The sequence below is a fragment of the Chiloscyllium plagiosum genome, chromosome 22 (genome assembly GCF_004010195.1).
Source record: "Chiloscyllium plagiosum isolate BGI_BamShark_2017 chromosome 22, ASM401019v2, whole genome shotgun sequence".
Classification (NCBI taxonomy): domain Eukaryota; kingdom Metazoa; phylum Chordata; class Chondrichthyes; order Orectolobiformes; family Hemiscylliidae; genus Chiloscyllium; species Chiloscyllium plagiosum.
In genome coordinates, this window is record NC_057731.1 from 50611540 (window position 1) to 50628787 (window position 17248).

At 42.2% G+C, this 17248-nt stretch overlaps 1 protein-coding gene across 1 annotated transcript in view; it reads left to right on the forward strand.

The window, feature by feature from the left end:
* Nucleotides 1–1795: 1795 nt before the first annotated feature.
* hpse2 (heparanase 2) overlaps nt 1796–17248 on the forward strand; it is a 297298-nt gene continuing 281845 nt past the window's right edge. Inside the window, exons 1-3 of the mRNA XM_043713037.1 lie at nt 1796–2233; nt 4417–4574; nt 5498–5659. Coding sequence (XP_043568972.1) covers nt 1950–2233; nt 4417–4574; nt 5498–5659 — 604 coding nt within the window. The 5' untranslated portion in view covers nt 1796–1949. The remainder of the gene's footprint in view (nt 2234–4416; nt 4575–5497; nt 5660–17248) is intronic.

The window sequence follows — 17248 nt, forward strand, 5'->3', positions numbered from 1 at the left end:
AGTGGCGAAGTCATTCAACTCGTGACTGATCAAGGGGCCAGTGTCGGAAGAATGGAGCTATTGCAGGTCTTTGTGAGTTTGGGGGCTTGGGGCAAGGCCATGGAGAGATTAAAAGGAAAAGCTCGAGAATTTTAAAACGGAGGCTTGACTTAACTTGGAGTCCATGGAGTACACGGGGATGGTGAGTGGCTGGGTGTTGTTGCGAGTTAGGGCACAGATACCAATATTTTTATTGGCATCAACTTTATGGAGGGTAGGGTGGAGGAGATCAGCCATGGAATAGTCAACTCTGGAAGTAAGGACGGTACAGTAAAGAGGTTCAGCAGCAGATGTGCTGAGATAGAGACAACGCCGAGCTATATTACGGAGGTAGGAAGAGTTGGTCTTGGAACTGGCATGTTGAAAATAGACATGAGATGCCTTAAGTCACAAAACACAAAGCTCATCCAAAACACAGAACAAAACTAAATATGAAGAGAACAGTTGTAAAGGTCAACAAAACCCGAAACATCGACTGACAACCCGCCCGCCTCAAAAACACATTGGCCCAAAAACACAAGGATGACCAAAGCACAGAGAGGGTTCAGTGAAACCAGCGATTGAAGCCCACGAAGAAAGATTGAACCGTTCATATCAAGAATAAACCAGTATCATCTCTTTAAATCCAAGAGAGATGTAGGGTTATTTCCCAGCGACCTGAAACGGTTCTGTCGTGGGGAAATGAATTCAGACGGGGTTATTCTCCAAGACGGCATGATTCAATCTAAAACGACTCAACAGGAAATCAGAGTCTGCCCAGAAGTTAAACATAACCGCCAGCACCCCCCCCCCCCCAAAAGGAAGCAAAAATACAGCAAACTATCAAGTCCCAGTTTTAGACTATACGCCAGTTATTAACAATGAATGAGAAGGTAGCACTGTCCCGTTCCATCAAGTGTTTGGGGCAATAGAAACAATCACAGAAATTGCTGGAGAAACTCGGCAGCATCTGTGGAGAGAGAGGGGGTGGGGTGGGGGCAGATTTAATGTGTCCAGTAACCCTTCAGCAGAACCCTTCGCAATGTTAGCTCTTTCCACAGATGCTGCCAGACCCTGCTGAGTTTCTCCAGCAATTTCTGTGTTACGTGCAGATTTCCAGCCTCCGCAATCCTTTGTTTGATTTTATATGTTGGGGCATTGGGTTTGGTGAAGAGGACACCTGGACTCACTTGGTAAAAACCAGACCTATTGGGACCGCAGCGATCATTTAAATCTCCCCGGTGGGCTGGTTTGGTACCAGTTTCCCTAGGGGCATTCTGCCGTGCTCTTTATTTGGCAATGAATTCTAGTTGAATTCAGGATAACTGGTCTGCGTGGACGAGTTGGAGCGAAGGGTCTGTTACCGTGCTGTACATCTCTATGACCCTTGTTCATTTGAAAATAGCAGGATGTCATTGAATTAAACGAATAGTAGGAGCAGCATGTGTGTGACTCTGACTCTGTTAGATTCGGGGTTTGGAAAAGGAGCAGTTGATCAGAAAATTTAAAAAAAAGCTTAGTTTTGGTAGCCCCATTTCCAGGATTTGATTTGCCCCCCTCACCTCCTCTGGGGTAGGGTTGGTGATTATGTTGAGGAGAAAGCGGGTGGGGGGAGCCTTTAACTGGGGGGGGGGGGGGGGGGGGGGGGGGGGGGGGGGGGGGATCGTGCTACTGGAGGAGGCTGCTCGAGATAGCGTGGTGGTTGAGGGGGGGGGGAGGCGTGGAACTGTAAAACACGCCATCAAAACATTGTAAACCACACACACACATACACACACACAGAGGCAAGATCAAGAAATAATTCAGTTCCATTTGCCGTGCATTGGGGGATTTTGATTCGATGTGATTGAATCTCACTCTCACATCCAGCACCCCCTCCTCCCTCTCTCCTACTCTCTCTCTCTCTCTCTCTCAATCTCTCTACAACAAGGATGCCCAGAGTTTTACCTCTCAGTCAGCACCGCAGTCTCCCTGGGATCTTGCCAGTCTTGTGTTGCCTCGCATCTCTCCCGATCCTCGCCCACCTCTCGGTCGACACTCGAATGGGAGAGCGGAAAGCGGCGGGGAGAGGGGCCAGGGGTCAGCCGAGAGACACCAGGACACTGATCCTGCTGGATGTGAACATCAGGAGCTCGGTTCGGACCGTGAGCGAGAACTTTCTGTCAATCCAAATAGATCCCGCCGTGGTGCATAATGGTTGGATCGACTTCTTAAGGTAAAAATGCTGGGAGCAGAGTGACACGGGTTAATGCGCCTCCTGAAATCTGGCTTTTTTCTCTCTCGGGTTAATAACGTGAAATCGAGACGCTTTCATTTCCATTCGTTTCAATTTCTTTGTTTAATTTCAAAAGCGCGCGTTATCAAAAGCGGCCTGAAACTGATTGAGAATTCCACCCCCCCTCCCCTCCTTTTTCAATTAAAATTGAACAACACCATCATTTCACTTCTGTACAATTGACGTGGCGTATTTCATATCCAATCTCGGCTGATCAAAGGGCAGTTTTATGGTCTGTTGTATTCGGAGAAATGTAACCGTTCAAGTCAGCTCTAAATGTTTGAGCAAGATCTGAAAGAATTTTTAAAAACCCGCAACATTTTAACCTGTTGCTGCTATTTGTAAAACAAATGCAACTTATTCAAGAAAAGTTCTGCTCGATCCACAGAGGAACCGAAATGTATTTTGCTTTCGTATCAACAAAATGCAGTTTCTGAAATTATCCCGAGTATGTTTGGGACATAGTGTTAAACGATGCTCAGTCATTTGCGCGCGGAATCGAAAAAAAATCAATCATCTCCAAAGATCAGCACCAACTTGTGTATTTCTTCCCTTTATTTTAAAATTAAGACTAAATAAGGCAGAGGAAAGAAATGTCGAAGATCGTCAGACCAACAATTTTGACAAATCTTCGTGGTAAATCTGAGGGGTTGGTTTCTCTCGGGTTGTGTTGGTTTGGTGAATTTCGATTACACACACGTTGAAAGCAGCCTAGTGACATGTTAAAGACACTGTCTGTGAGATTGATTGGGACCACTTAATATTAACACCGAAATCATGTATATATTTAAAAAATAAGAAATCAAATTGTTAACAATCCAGGTGCGGGCAGCTCGGTTCTGAGGAAGGGTTACCGGACCCGAACCGTTAAGCCTGATTTCACTCTGCAGACCTGCCGAGCTTTTCCAGCGACTTTCTGATCTCCAGCATCCGCAGTTCTTTCGGTTTTTCGAAACCAAATTGTGGTTGAAAACCGAATGGGACGCTGGAAATCTGACATGTAGAAATAAGTCGGGAAGAGTTTTTTGCTGGACCCGAAAAGTTAACTCTCCCTCCACAGATGACGCCGGATTCTCTGGCACTTTTTGCTGGTGTTTACTTATTTGCTGTGTGCGAGAGTCCCATGTGCTACAAATTCTTCTTGGTTTAGGATTTCGATTTACAGCCAGCCAGCCTGAGTTTCCATGCCGCTGATATTTAGGCTCTGTGACTGGCCGTGTCTATGTCCACTAAGTGTAGCAGCTTAAGGCATTCTGGATACAAAGGCTGGTCAACCTCAGGCATTACTCTCACTGGGTCAAACGGTTTTAAGACGAGGAAGGAAAGAATTTCAGTGTCTCTTGGTGAAGGGGAGATCAACAAACCATTTAGTAGTAAATAAACCCGAAAAACAGCCACTTTATGAAGGCTGGCCGCTGAAACGTGCAATCTTTACGACCCGAAACCAAAGGCCTTACTATAAATGAGCTACAACAACCCCGAAGCATTTTACCCGGGAGTGTTCAAATTAACACTGCAAAAACAAAGTGAGGAGAGTTTTAAGACAGGGAAAGAAAGCTAGTAAATTTTAAATGCAGATGCTATTTAAGAATCGCAGGAAAACAAAACCAGAAATTGCTGGAAAAGCTCGGCACCGTTTTGAGAGAGAGAGAGCTGATAGTTTGCTGAGATTTTCCAACATGTTCTCTGTTTGCTGTGATTCTTAAAAGTTGCTGCATTCTAAAACTGCCAGCTCTTTCTCTCTCGAAACGATGCTATGCTTTTCCAGCCACGTTCTTTCGGTGTGAGCTGTAGGTTCACTAATAACAGAAAGGACCGATGCTTAAACGCAAAACTCAAAGGACTGCGGATGCTGGAAATCAGAATCAAAAACAGAAATTGCTGGATAGGCTCAGCATCGTTTTGAGAGAGAGGGAGAGAGATGGTGGTTTGCTGAGATTTTCCAAAAAATTCTGTTTTTGGTTCTGATTTCCAGCTTCCTCAGTCCTTTGAGTTTTGTATTTAAGCATCGGTCCTTTCTGTTATTAGTGCCCGGGCTGAGGTCGATATTGCAGGGAGGGGGAAAAGGTTTAATGTTATTCGAAAGGCAGCAAACTCCCTGAATCTGATGTGTGTGATTTCAGCTCCAAAAGGCTGGTTACGTTGGCTCGAGGTTTGGCCCCTGCCTTCCTGCGGTTCGGTGGCAAAAGGACGGATTTTCTACAGTTCCAGAATCATCGGAATCTGGCTAAGCACCGGGGAGAACTGGGGCCAGATTACTACCTTAAAAACTACGAAGACGGTAGTTACATTTTTCTGATAGCTAGTGCGTTATGGAACTGACGCTGACACGGCGCCCGATATAGAAAGTATCTTTTTAACAATTGGTGCAATTAAATACGAAAATAAATGTATCAAATATGCTTCAGGGATTTGACATTAATTGTATTTGAAGGGTTCATAATAATTGATTGTTGTTAGATAATTTGATATTGTATAACTTAGGTGTTGCCAATCTAAAATCTTTCTACATCATATTGCTGTATGCACTCTGTCTAAAATTCATAACCATTAAATAATAGCTTATGTGAAAATTAATATCATAATTTCACGTACACCCGTTGCATGCCGAAATACTTCTGCTAAATCTATGACAAATCGCCCCATGTTAGGCGTCATTTTCTGTACGAAATGTACCTCTTTAAAAACAAAGACACAAATTGCCGGAGAAACTCAGCAGGTCTGGCAGCATCGGCTGAGAGAGAGAGAGAGAAAGCAGAGTTAACGTTTCGGAACCAAAATCAGAAATTGCTGGAGCAACTCAGTAGTCCTGCCAACGTCTGTGCAGAGAAATCAAAGTTAACATTTCGGATCCGGGGGCCCTTCCCCAGAACAGACACTTGTTCAGTCAAGGCACTTTCTGTCTTTGTTTCAGATCTTCAACACTCGCTATATTTTTGTGTTAATTTTGCAAGAATCAAAGGGATTATTTCTTTGTGGCGGGAGCGTAATAGTGTCAGATTTGAGTGTTCAATTACCGCGGGATGGGGGGTGGGGGCTGTGGGTTTCGCACAGAAACGATTTTTAATGTAAAACATATTGAAATCCCTGGGTTCTGTGGCTGCTGGAGACTAAAGGATGGGGAGAAACGAGAAGATTTGGAGTGGCGATCTGGGCAGGGTCTTCACCCCTTTTTAAACCCCTTTCTCACTTGTTACATTTCAGACATTGTCCGGAGTGACATCGCTTTGGACAAGCAGAAAGGCTGTAAGATCGCCCAACATCCGGATATCATGCTGGAGCTACAGAGGGAGAAGGCCTCGCAGGTGCAGATGGCTCTGACAAAAGAACAATTTTCCAACACCTACAGCAACATCACATTAACAGGTAGGAAGATCAAACCGGGCCCGAACTGGGATGGTGGGAGAGATAGACCGTTCTTTTGCACGAAATCAGAAATTGCTGGAAAAACTCAGCAGGGTCTGTCAGCGTCTGTGGGAGAGGGAAAGCAGAGTTAACGTTTCAGGTCCAGTGACCCTTCTTCCTTTGAACGGTTGTATTCAGACAGGGTTTGGTTAGTCCACTTGTTAATATTCGTTTTACTTTTATGCAGCATTTCGATATTCTGGCGCCAATTGTATTAGTGTCAGACAAACACCCTCTTCTAATCGACTTTAGTGATGCAGGAAGTAAAAGCGCACTTTAAAAACACAGCAAAACAAAAAAAAAACCCTGCAGATGCTGGAGGTCTGAAAATAAGAACAGAAAATGCTGGGCAAACTCAGCAGCTCTGCCATATCTGTGGAGAGAGAAACAGAGTTAAAGTTTTCAGTCTGATATCCTCTTCCTGGGAAAGGTAACCCAACCGTAAAGGCCACTAGAGCAAACGGATGGTTTGAACGAATGGTCACAAATTAAATCAAGCTGAAAGCTACGAATGTCCAATTTGGTTTTCAATATTTCACAGATTCTTGTGAGGAAATTGTGTGGAAAATGCAATGTTTTAAATGCGAAGGAATTCCATGCATCGATTTGCATTTAACAAAGCTTGCGCGAATACACACACTGTACTGTACAGTTGTTGGTAGCGTCTTTGATGCATATGCAGGACTATTTACCTACAGTATGGCAGTTGCCATAGTATATTTGTTGCTCCTGTTGCTTGGAGTATACCTATTGCCTGTAATATACCTGTTGCCTGCAGTATATGTATTGTTACCCGAGTATATCTGTTCCCACTAATGCTGCAGAATACCTGTTACTCCTGTTACCTGGAGTATACCTGCAGCCTGGAGTATACCTGCTGCCTGGAATATACGTGTTGTTTGGAGTATATCTGTTCCCACCATTGCTGCAGTATATCTGTTGCTTGTAGTAAGTATATTGCCTCGGGTATACCTATCGCCTGGAGTATATTTGTTGTCCAATGTATACCTATAGCATATATTGAAATAACTGCAGAGAGTGTACTAGTTGCCTGCAGTTAATCAGTTGCATGTATTGCACATCTTGAATGTGGTGTATTGGTGATATGGATTTGAAATAGTCGCATGGATAGTATTAATTGCTACACCAGAACTGTACCAGTTGCACACGAGCCCAGTGAGTGTCGAGAACAGCAATGAGTTTTGTTTTGAATTGACCCATCAGTTGCTTTCCTCCTAATGAATTCATTTTTAAATAGCTGATTGTAGTTTGTTAGTGACTGGGAAATCTGTTACCCATTTGTATTAACTACAAGTGCTGGCAATTCAGATTTACAGAAAAATATGTGTGTGAATTAACTGGGAACTCCATTTTAATCTAAAAGCAAAACTATTAATGACACTGTAAGCTGTTACTCTCATGTGTAGGCAAATATTCTTAGCACATTAAACCTTGCCTCAAATGGTCATGGATCTGATTTGTATTAATCTGAGAATGTTGCTTTAGATGGAGAATTGTGCATCCAATTGATATTTGTAAACATTTCATGGTGGGTACACTGGGAAGTATTGCTGACTACAGAATGCACTGAGGTGCAAACTTGGGGACATTGGCAGAGCTTTACCAGCCAGATGACCACCATGTAACATTTGAAGAAAGCAGTGTACTGAGGTTAAAAAGCATTGAGCAGTTATATTTAAATGATGTACTCAGAGGTCAGGGGATATAATATTGCAGTTTCAAAAATGGAACTAAATCTTCATATTGAGTGAATTTGAGTTGGAGCGTCTACCCTCACTTTGCACCTGGACCCAGGTGGGAACCTCTTACTGAGTTATTGTGTATAAATGAAGGCCTCAATTCATTTGATATTGACATGAAAGTAGTTGATATCATAACACAATAAGAGATGATTTTTGAAACCCGACTGATGTTGCCCTGATGCCTTTTGAGAAGGAGGTACCAGATGTTTTAAAAGGAACTCTATTGAATATAATTTCTAATCAATCCATTCGGGGTGTTATCACACACCTGTGGAGCAGGTGGGACTTGAACCTAGTCTCCTGACTCAGAAATAGGGACGCAATCACTTCACCCTACCAGCCTCTTAGGTTACGATCATTGTTGAACAACTTGTGTTATGACATGTACACAGTCACTTCTTTTGCCACCACTTATATAATTATTTCTTCAGCCATTTCTTCAATGGCTTCAATGTTCTGATGGGGTCATGCAGCACATTATTACTCTTATGACAACAGCATCATGTGCACATACACATGATTCTGGAAATGAGAACAAACAACAACAGAAAGTGCTCGAGAAACTCAGCAGGTCTGGCAGCATCTGAGGAGAGAGAGCAAAACAGTGTTAATGTTTCAAAGCCCAGTCACCCTTCGTCAGTTTGTTTATTTCAGGTCTCCAGCATCCATAGTTCTTTGTTTTATTCAGAAATGGGAAAATTGGTTGCATTTTTATTTAAATCACAGGCACTATTTGTGAGAGACAGAAAGAGAAAGAGTTATTAATGTTTGCATTGCTATCGTATTACTAACTTCAACCTTGCTAAAACTAGTATTGTGCACCATCTGTTTAAACACAAATTTTTACTGGACAAGGGTATCAAAGGATATGCAGAAAAGGCAGGTGGATGGATGTTGGTTGCTTGTAGTCCCACTGATTTGCTGGACAGGTTTCAGAAATGGAATAACTAACCCCTGTTCTCATATTCTTTTATACAGCTTTCTGGCATTTGAAATCTGAAAGATTTTTGATGTGAGCTACAAGTTGATTATCCGGGAACAACTTTTTTCATCTTAAGATTAGCTTCAACCCCTATATTGGCGCCAATGTGAACTGCCAGTTATGGCTGCCTCTTTTAAGTTGTCTTGGGATCTGAAGTCAAAGCTCAACTTCAGTAAATACCAGATTCCTTATATCATAGAGAATCAGGAATTGCTTCTCAGCAGCTAGAAACACTGAATATTTTTGTAAAATTGCAATGCTGAGCTCTCATTTTGTATTTCAGTCATCTTCAACTCTGATTCCACATATTGTAATAGGCAATTTATTTCTCTTTTTTTTTTAAAAGTTCCTATCCACTTCTGTTGACCTTAACTCTTTAAAATAATTGCTCACTGGCATAATAATTCACAGTAACTCATTATTCAGTGAAATCCAGTTATCAATATCTGCTACGAACACATTATTGATATTTCTATTTACTTTCAAGCAGTTAAATGTAAATAGACTGGGAATAGAACCAAACAATGAGTATAGCACATCTCAAATTAAAACGAGGAACTTAGGTTTAAATTGAACGCAGGTTATTGGGTTCAAAATACACTCTATCTACTGCCTGGAGGGCTCCCATGTGTAACGAATAATGGACAGAATTCTCCCATTCATAATGGCATGGATTCACAATTCAAAACTATAATTCACAATAATTCAGAATAAAATTGTTAATATCACCCCAAAAAGTTTACTAATTGGATGGAATTTGGAACATGTAACACTGGTGCAGTGGGGCATTGAGAACCAGTCAATGAAATATTGAGTTTAACAAAGCAAACCCACTTCATTGATAACCCATCCATGACCTGAAACATTAACTGCTTTCCCCACAGATAAAACATGTTTTTGCTATCACAGGGGGCTGGTTACCTCAGTTGGTTGTACAATTGGCTTGTAATGTAAAGTAGTACCAACAGTGCAGGTTCAATTCCTGTATCAGCTGAGGTTACCAGAATGTCCCACCTTCTCAATCTTGCCCCTTGCCAGAGGTGTGGTGACCCTCAGATTAAACTCACTGTACTTGAGCTCACTTTAACAAGAGGGTGAGACTATGGTGACATTATGCCATCTCTATAATACACTGTAGTATCTTCCCAAAGCTTATTTGAAGACCTCCAAGCCCATGAGCACTACCACCAAAACAGCAAGAGCTGTAGGTGTATGTGAACCATTACCTCCTCCACATCTACCTCCCAGTCATTATCCTGACATTGAAAATGATTCAACATTCTGTGATAAAAGAACCAGAGCCCTGTAAGTAACCAGAGAAATTAAACATCATAGGCTGCAATGTTTAAGTAGGCAGCTTGGCTCCATCTTCTGAAGGGCACTTTGGGATGGGCATTAAAAGCTGTGCCAAGGATCTGCTTGATGCTGAAATCTGTTGCTGAGAAGAAAGTTATTTCATTCTCAGTGAAATGTCCTTAATTAATGAGCACAAAAAGTAGTTAAGGGTAAAAATGAATTAAACAATTAAATAAAAATGTTTGAATGGGTAGATTTGTTCCCAGGTGAGATTATTAAACGAGCAGTAGGCTCAAAAGTCAATTACCGGTCCTCCTGTGGCACAGTGGTATTGTCCCTATCCCTGAGCCAAGAGATCCAGATCCAAATCCCACCTGCTCCACCTGCAATAACATGTCTGAATAGGATGATTAGAAAAAATAGGTTAAATTAGAAAAAAAATCAAGAGCCAATTAAATGCTTCCTGGAGAAAGGGAGGGCGAAGGATAGAGCAGGACCTGAGTTTGAGATCACAAAAGGATGAGCTTTTTGGATGGAACTGCTTTTTATGCTGCTCCCAAATGTTATTTACTGCTTTAACTACTAGCATATGATTGTTACATTAAAATACAAGAAAAAGCATTTCATTCTTATTTGTCACTTTAAACCCTAAGCTACAATGAATGTCACTCGTAAGCAGAAACAAGTCAAGCAAAAAAAAACTCAAATCATCAAAGGATGGATCAGAATGTGAAGCCAACTCGTAATTAAGACAAGCGCACAATGCTGCTTTATGGAGCACGCAAATGTTTTAGAGTCTGTCAACAAAAACAGCATGGGACAAATGGACTAAAATATTTATTGCTTATTTCTTTAAATTAAGACATTTCTTTTAAGTAAGCAAGTCACAGATTCTGTGTATGATATTCCTAATAATTTTAAGTTGCGCACTGTAAATTTGTGATTATGATTTCGCATGTAAAGATAAAAATTTGTACCAAGCACTTAGGCAAAGGTGTATTAGGTGGGTACTGGAGTGTTACCTTTTCCTCAAACTTCATATAATTCAGTTCCCTCCCTGTCTTTCAACAGCCCCCTTTTTATTGTTGTTGCCCTGCCCCGGTGGATGGTACTATTAATTGTGATTGTTTAATTTGTTTAATTTGATTCATTGGTGAGTCTATCAAAAAAAAGTATTTATCTAAGCATACAACCTGAAGCAATAATTTTTAAATTTTAGGTTTAGATTTTATTGGCATGTGAATGATATTGTCAATAAGTCATACACGTTTCAGTTCAAATCAATATTGTCAAGGATTTCAGTGCTTCAGCTCATTTCCTGCCAGAATCTGTGTCTTCTCAGCGCAGCAGATAGGTGGAGTGCTTCTCTGGAGGAGGACAAAGGAACGTTAATTTTATTGCAATACTCTAATACTGTGATGATATTCTGGCAATTAACAGAAGGGCAACAAGTTGCTCCTATGAAAAGGCTGCAAGTCAGACTTAATATGATTGTGTGCGGAAAAGCAAGATAAAGTCTATAAAACTTGCATCGCTGTTTTAATCTTTCTCATTAGAAAAATAGGGATTGTTGAATAGATGGATTGTGCATAGATTGATTGAGTATCAGTTTCTAGAAGATATCTGTTGAAAACTTACATTGCATCTTAAATATTTTTCATGTGTATGACGTCGAGGCATTCTTCATCCAGGTTATTCTGATCTATGTCAGGTGCTTCAGCTGTTTCCTGCAGATCTCCCATCTGTTGTGGCCTGCGCTCTTTCACCCTAACTTACACCCTGTTTCCTTTCCTGGGCTGCCTTCTTACACATGGTCTACACATTGCAGTGGCAACCCATTGGTATTTATGCAACCCTCAGAATGGATTTTAGTGACTGTTTTTTAGAGGCAGAGTCCCAGTGGTGGGTAAAGTGAAATGGCTATGCTGTTGAACATCAGGTTCTCTGTGGGTGTGAAAACTATTGTCCTACTCACATACCTGGGCTTTCCATCAGCTGATCACACCGTGGTACAACTGACAAGGGTTTCTATAGCAACACGTCTTGTCTACTTCTTTGTCACCCGGACTGATTTAGGCGGGGTCAGGCATCAGCACCAACAGAAGAGGATTCTAAACAAGGAGAAAGTGAAGGAGAGTGATATAATGGAGATAGGTCATCATAAGGAAGGGAAAATGTGATTACAAATACAACATATGGCCAAATTCTACAGCCTGTCATGTTCAGGCAATGTGCTGTAAGCAATCATCTGCACCCTTTCCTACCTCAACATAATTATGATCCTGTCGTGTTTTGTATATTTCGCCACTCATATGTTTTTGTCAGCTATTACAAAGAATATATAGGCATTGGAAAAGTAGGGAAAATACTCAAACCTAGTGGAATTGAGAAATGTTTTAGGAGAGATCAAACAGATTGGGACTCATTTTTCTAGAAAAGAGATGATTAAACAGTGACTTCATAGAACCTTAACAATTCTGAAAAGGTTCAATCAGGTAGACATAGAGACGATGTTTCCACTAGTGGGCATTAATGAAAAATGACCATTGCTAATGAGTCCAAGAAGGCATTTAGGAGCATTTGCTTTACCAAGGCACTTGGAATGTGAAACAGCAACATGAGGTGGATGTCATCGAAGCGTTTATGGGGAAGCTAGATATGCACATGAGGATGAAAGGAACAAAAGAATGTATTTGCATCTGCTTCGGTCTTATTCTGTGTTGTAATTGCTATGACAGAATAATGTCATGTCATGTGTGCTTTGTACAAAAGGCAGGTCCTGGTTTATTGTTTACCAATGCTCTATGTGGGCCTTTTCCTGAACAGTTTTTGCCAGTGGTTGTCATTATCTCAAGAGGAGGAATCAGTCATGTCTTAAGTCAGAACAGAAATTGAACCTGTTCTGTTGGTTGTAGCTCTGAACCACATGCTAGCCATCAGCCAACTGAGCTAACCAGTTCTCATGTAATACATAACTCAATGTAATAAATATACCATGGCATGAATTGAACTGTGTTTCAGATCTAGTGGGAAAGATACCAAAATGTTCAAAGCCCTACTGCTTTATCTTTCATAACTGTATATTATATCTTGGCTTGAAGTTACTATATTTCATGCACATGGGGATATTACCAGGAACAGCTGTCCAACCCAGTATGAACTAAGCACGCTGTATGGCTGAAGAAAAGAATTTTGGCTCCTTTATAACTCAATCTTCATTGAGACAATCTGTTAAGGAATGGATGAATTGAAATGTGTACTTCGGTTGATATTGCTCTGTGAAGTCTTCATTTTGTGGTATTGCCTGAAGGAAACTGCTAGCTTAGTTCAATTGTTTGCACTTGTGGGTGAAGGCCCCACTCCAGGATTTAAACATAACACACAAGTCTGCCATGTCTCACAAATTTTGAGGCTATATTGACTTGCTATTGCCTTTTGGATGAGATTTTAAACAAGAGCCCTCCACTGCCTGTTCTGTCAGCACAAACAGCTGGAAAAGGTCGCACAAACTTTTATAAATAAGAGCAAGGAATTCTCCCTGTGTCTTGGCCACAATCTTCCCTCAGCCAATGCTACCAAATCAGACTAGTTGGTCATTAATATCATCTGCTGTTTGTGATATCCAGCTATTGAAATAACTATCTTTTTATTTTTCTGTATTTTTGATTGGGGATTAAAAATGGGAAAAGGACTATTTTAAAAAACAAGGATTGTGAAAGGGTGACTGCACTTTTTAATAGTAGGCTACCAACATTCATTGTAAGTGCTCTTTACACTGCTTATTCAAGCAGTGGGTGGGTGAAAAGGCATGGGGAGATTACTGCAGATGAGCTGGATCTAGGGGATGTGTACAAAGAGAGATTTGGCTAGCGACAGATTTCTGATTGGTATGTGGGATGGTAACTAGTTAACAAACTAATAGCAACGACCTTCTTCATTGCCATCAAAAATGATAGTAAAAGTTTCTTTCAATGCATAAGAAACAAACGGCAGGCAAAAGTAGACACTGGGCCACTTCAGACTGATGCTGGAAGCCTAGTGATGGGAGATAAGGAAATAGCTGGAGAACTTAATAAGTGTGTTGTGGTTCTGTTCGCCGAGCTGGAAGTTTTTGTTGCAAACGTTTCGTCCCCTGGCTAGGCTTGGGAGCCTCCTGTGAAGCGCTTCTTTGATGTTTCCTCCGGTGTTTATAGTGGTCTGTCCCAAAGTGCTAGAAAAGCTAAAAGGTCTTAAAATTGATAAATCTCCTGGCCCTGATGGGCTACATCCTACAGTTCTGAGGAAAGTGGTTGAGGAAATAGTGGAGGCGTTGGTTGAGATCTTTCAAAAGTCACTGGAGTCAGGGAAAGTCCCGGATGATTGGAAGATCGCTGTTGTAACCCCCTTGTTCAAGAAAGGATCAAGACAAAAAATGGAAAATTATAGGCCAATTAGCCTAACCTTGGTTGTTAATAAAGTTCTAGAATCCATCATTAAGGATGAGGTTTCTAAATTCTTGGAAGAACAGGGTCGGATTAGAACAAGTCAACATGGATTTAGTAAGGGGAGGTCGTGCCTGACAAACCTGCCGCAGCTGTTCACGTTATATGTTAATGATCTGGATGAAGGGACTGGGGACATTCTAGCGAAGTTTACCGATGATTCGAAGTTAGGTGGACAGGCAGGTAGTTCTGAGGAAGTGGGGAGGCTGCAGAAGGATCTAGACAGTTTGGGAGTGGTCCAGGAAATGGCTGATGGATTTCAATGTGAGCAAATGCGAGGTCTTGCACTTTGGAAAAAAGAATACAAGCATGGACTACTTTCTAAACGGTGAGAAAATTCATAAAGCCAAAGTACAAAGGGATCTGGGAGTGCTAGTCGAGGATTCTCTAAAGGTAAGCATGCAGGTTGGGTCCGTGATTAAAAAAGCGAATGCAATGTTGTCATTTATCTCAAGAGGGTTGGAATATAAAAGCACTGTTGTGCTACTGAGATTTTATAAAGCTCGGGTTAGGCCCCGTTTGGAGTACTGTGTCCAGTTTTGGTCCCCACACCTCAGGAAGGACATACTGGCACTGGAGCGTGACCAGTGGAGATTCACACGGAAGATCCCTGGAATGGTAGGTGTAAAATACGAGGAACGGCTGAGGTTCCTGGGATTGTATTCATTGGAGTTTAGAAGATTAAGGGGAGATCTGCTAGAAACTTACAAGAACATACATGGCTTGGAAAGGGTGGATGGTCGGAAATTGTTTCTGTTAGGCGAGGAGACTAGGACCCATGGACACAGCCTTAGAATTAGAGGGGGTAAATTCAGAACAGAAATGCAGAGACATTTCTTCAGCCAGAGAGTGGTGGGCCTGTGGAATTCATTGCCGCAGAGTGCAGTGGAGGCTGGGATGCTAAATGTCTTAAAGGCAGAGATTGATAAATTCTTGATGTCACAAGGATTTAAGGGCTATGGGGTGAATGCGGGTAAGTGGAGTTGAAATGCCCATCAGCCATGATTGAATGGCAGAGTGGACTCGATGGGCCGAATGGCCTTACTTCCACTCCTATGTCTTACCGCCTTATGGTCTAATGTGATTGGCTCCCAGGAAGTTGAACAGCTTGTGCGTATCAACAGTAGAGCCAGGAGCCTTCAGACTTCTGCAGTAGAAAGCTAGAAGAAAGTTATTTCATTTTCCCTCACTGTAAACTGTAGCTTCCAAACAATAAGTCAGAGACTTTACAAGTTGTGAACCAGTTGCTCTGTGCCTCCTGAAAGCAAGTATAAGTACCTGGAGAAGGGAAATGGAACCAAACTTTCAGCTCAGCACTGTCCCCATGACTTGTCCGGACTTGTCCTACCTGCCTATCTCCTTTTCCACCTATCCACTCCACCCTCTCCTCCCTGACCTATCACCTTCATCCACTCCCCCACTCACCTATTGTACTCTATGCTACTTTCTCCCCACCCCCACGCTCCTCTAGCTTATATCTCCACGCTTCAGGCTCTCTGCCTTTATTCCTGATGAAGGGCTTTTGCCCGAAACGTCAATTTCGCTGCTCCTTGGATGCTGCCTGAATTGCTGTGCTCTTCCAGCACCACTAATCCAGGAAGAGCATAAGTCCTGACAAGCTAGAGGAATTTGTTGAGAGGTGAGAGCAAGGAAGGTGAGTGAAACCATTGTATTTGGGTAGCAGCTGAACCCGAGACACTACACTACACATGTATTGTCTCCCACCTGCCCTCTTCTTCTAATCAAAAATAAGGACTCTGTGGTGAGTTGATCAGGTAATGATTTTCTATTTCCTTCTTTTTTATTGTTTTATCGAGCGATTTGGTGAAAACTTCCATTTTTGTTTACCTAAGCTGAGACTAAAGTTAAATTTAAGGTTAAAAATGGCAAGAGATCTCAGGCCCGTGTTATGCTCCACTTGCTCAATGTGGGAGCTCAGGGACACAGCTGATGTCCCTGACTCCTTCACATGCAGGAAGTGTGTCCAATGTGGCTCTTATTAGACCACATGACAGCTCTGGAGCTGTGGATGGACTCACTTTGGAGCATATGCGATGCTGAGGTGGTCATGGATAGCACGTTTAGTGAACTGGTCACACCGCAGATTAGGATTGTTGAGGGAGAAAGGGAATGGGTGACCAAAAGGCAGAGGAAGAGCAGGAAGGCAGTGCAGATGTCCCCTGCGGTCATCTCCCTCCAAAAACAGGTATACCATTTGAGATACTGTTGGGGGAGATGGCTCACCAGGGGAAGGCAGCAGCTGCCAGGTTCATGGCACTGTGGCTGACTCTGCTATACAGAAGGGCTGGAAAAAGAGTAGAAGGGCTATAGTCATAGGGGATTCAATTGTAAGGGGCATAGCTAGACGTTTGTGTGGTCAAAAATGAGATTCCCGAATGGTATGTTGCCTCCCAGGTGCATGGGTCAGGAATGTCTTGGTTCGGCTGCAGAACATTCTGAACAGCCAGTTGATGTAGTGCATGTGATATAGGTAAAAAAAAACGGGATGAGGTCCTACATGAAGAATTTAGGGAGTTAGGAGCCAAGTTAAAAAGTAGGAGCTCAGAAGTAGTAATCTCAGGATTAATACCAGCGCCACGCACTAGTCAGAGTAGGAATGGTAGAATAAGCAGAATGAATATGTGGCTTGAGAGGTGCTGCAGGAGTTGGGGGGGTTCAGATTTTTGGGACATTGGGACCAGTTCTGGAGGAGGTGGGACTATTACAAATTGGATGGTCTCCACCTGGGCTGGACTGGAACCAATGTCCTTGGGGGTGCTTTTGCTAATACTGTTGGGGGAAGGTTTAAACTAATGTGGAAGGGGGATGGGAACCAAATGGGGAGTTTGGTGGACAGGAAGGAGGTAGTAACTAGAGCCTGTAAGAAACTAGATAATGAAGTCAGCATGGCTAAGGGAAGCAGAGGATGAACGCAGTGGGACTGATGATCTGAGGTGCATTTGTTTTAAAGCAAAAAGTATAGTAGGTAAAGCAGATGAACTAAGGGCTTGGATTAGTAGCTGGGAGC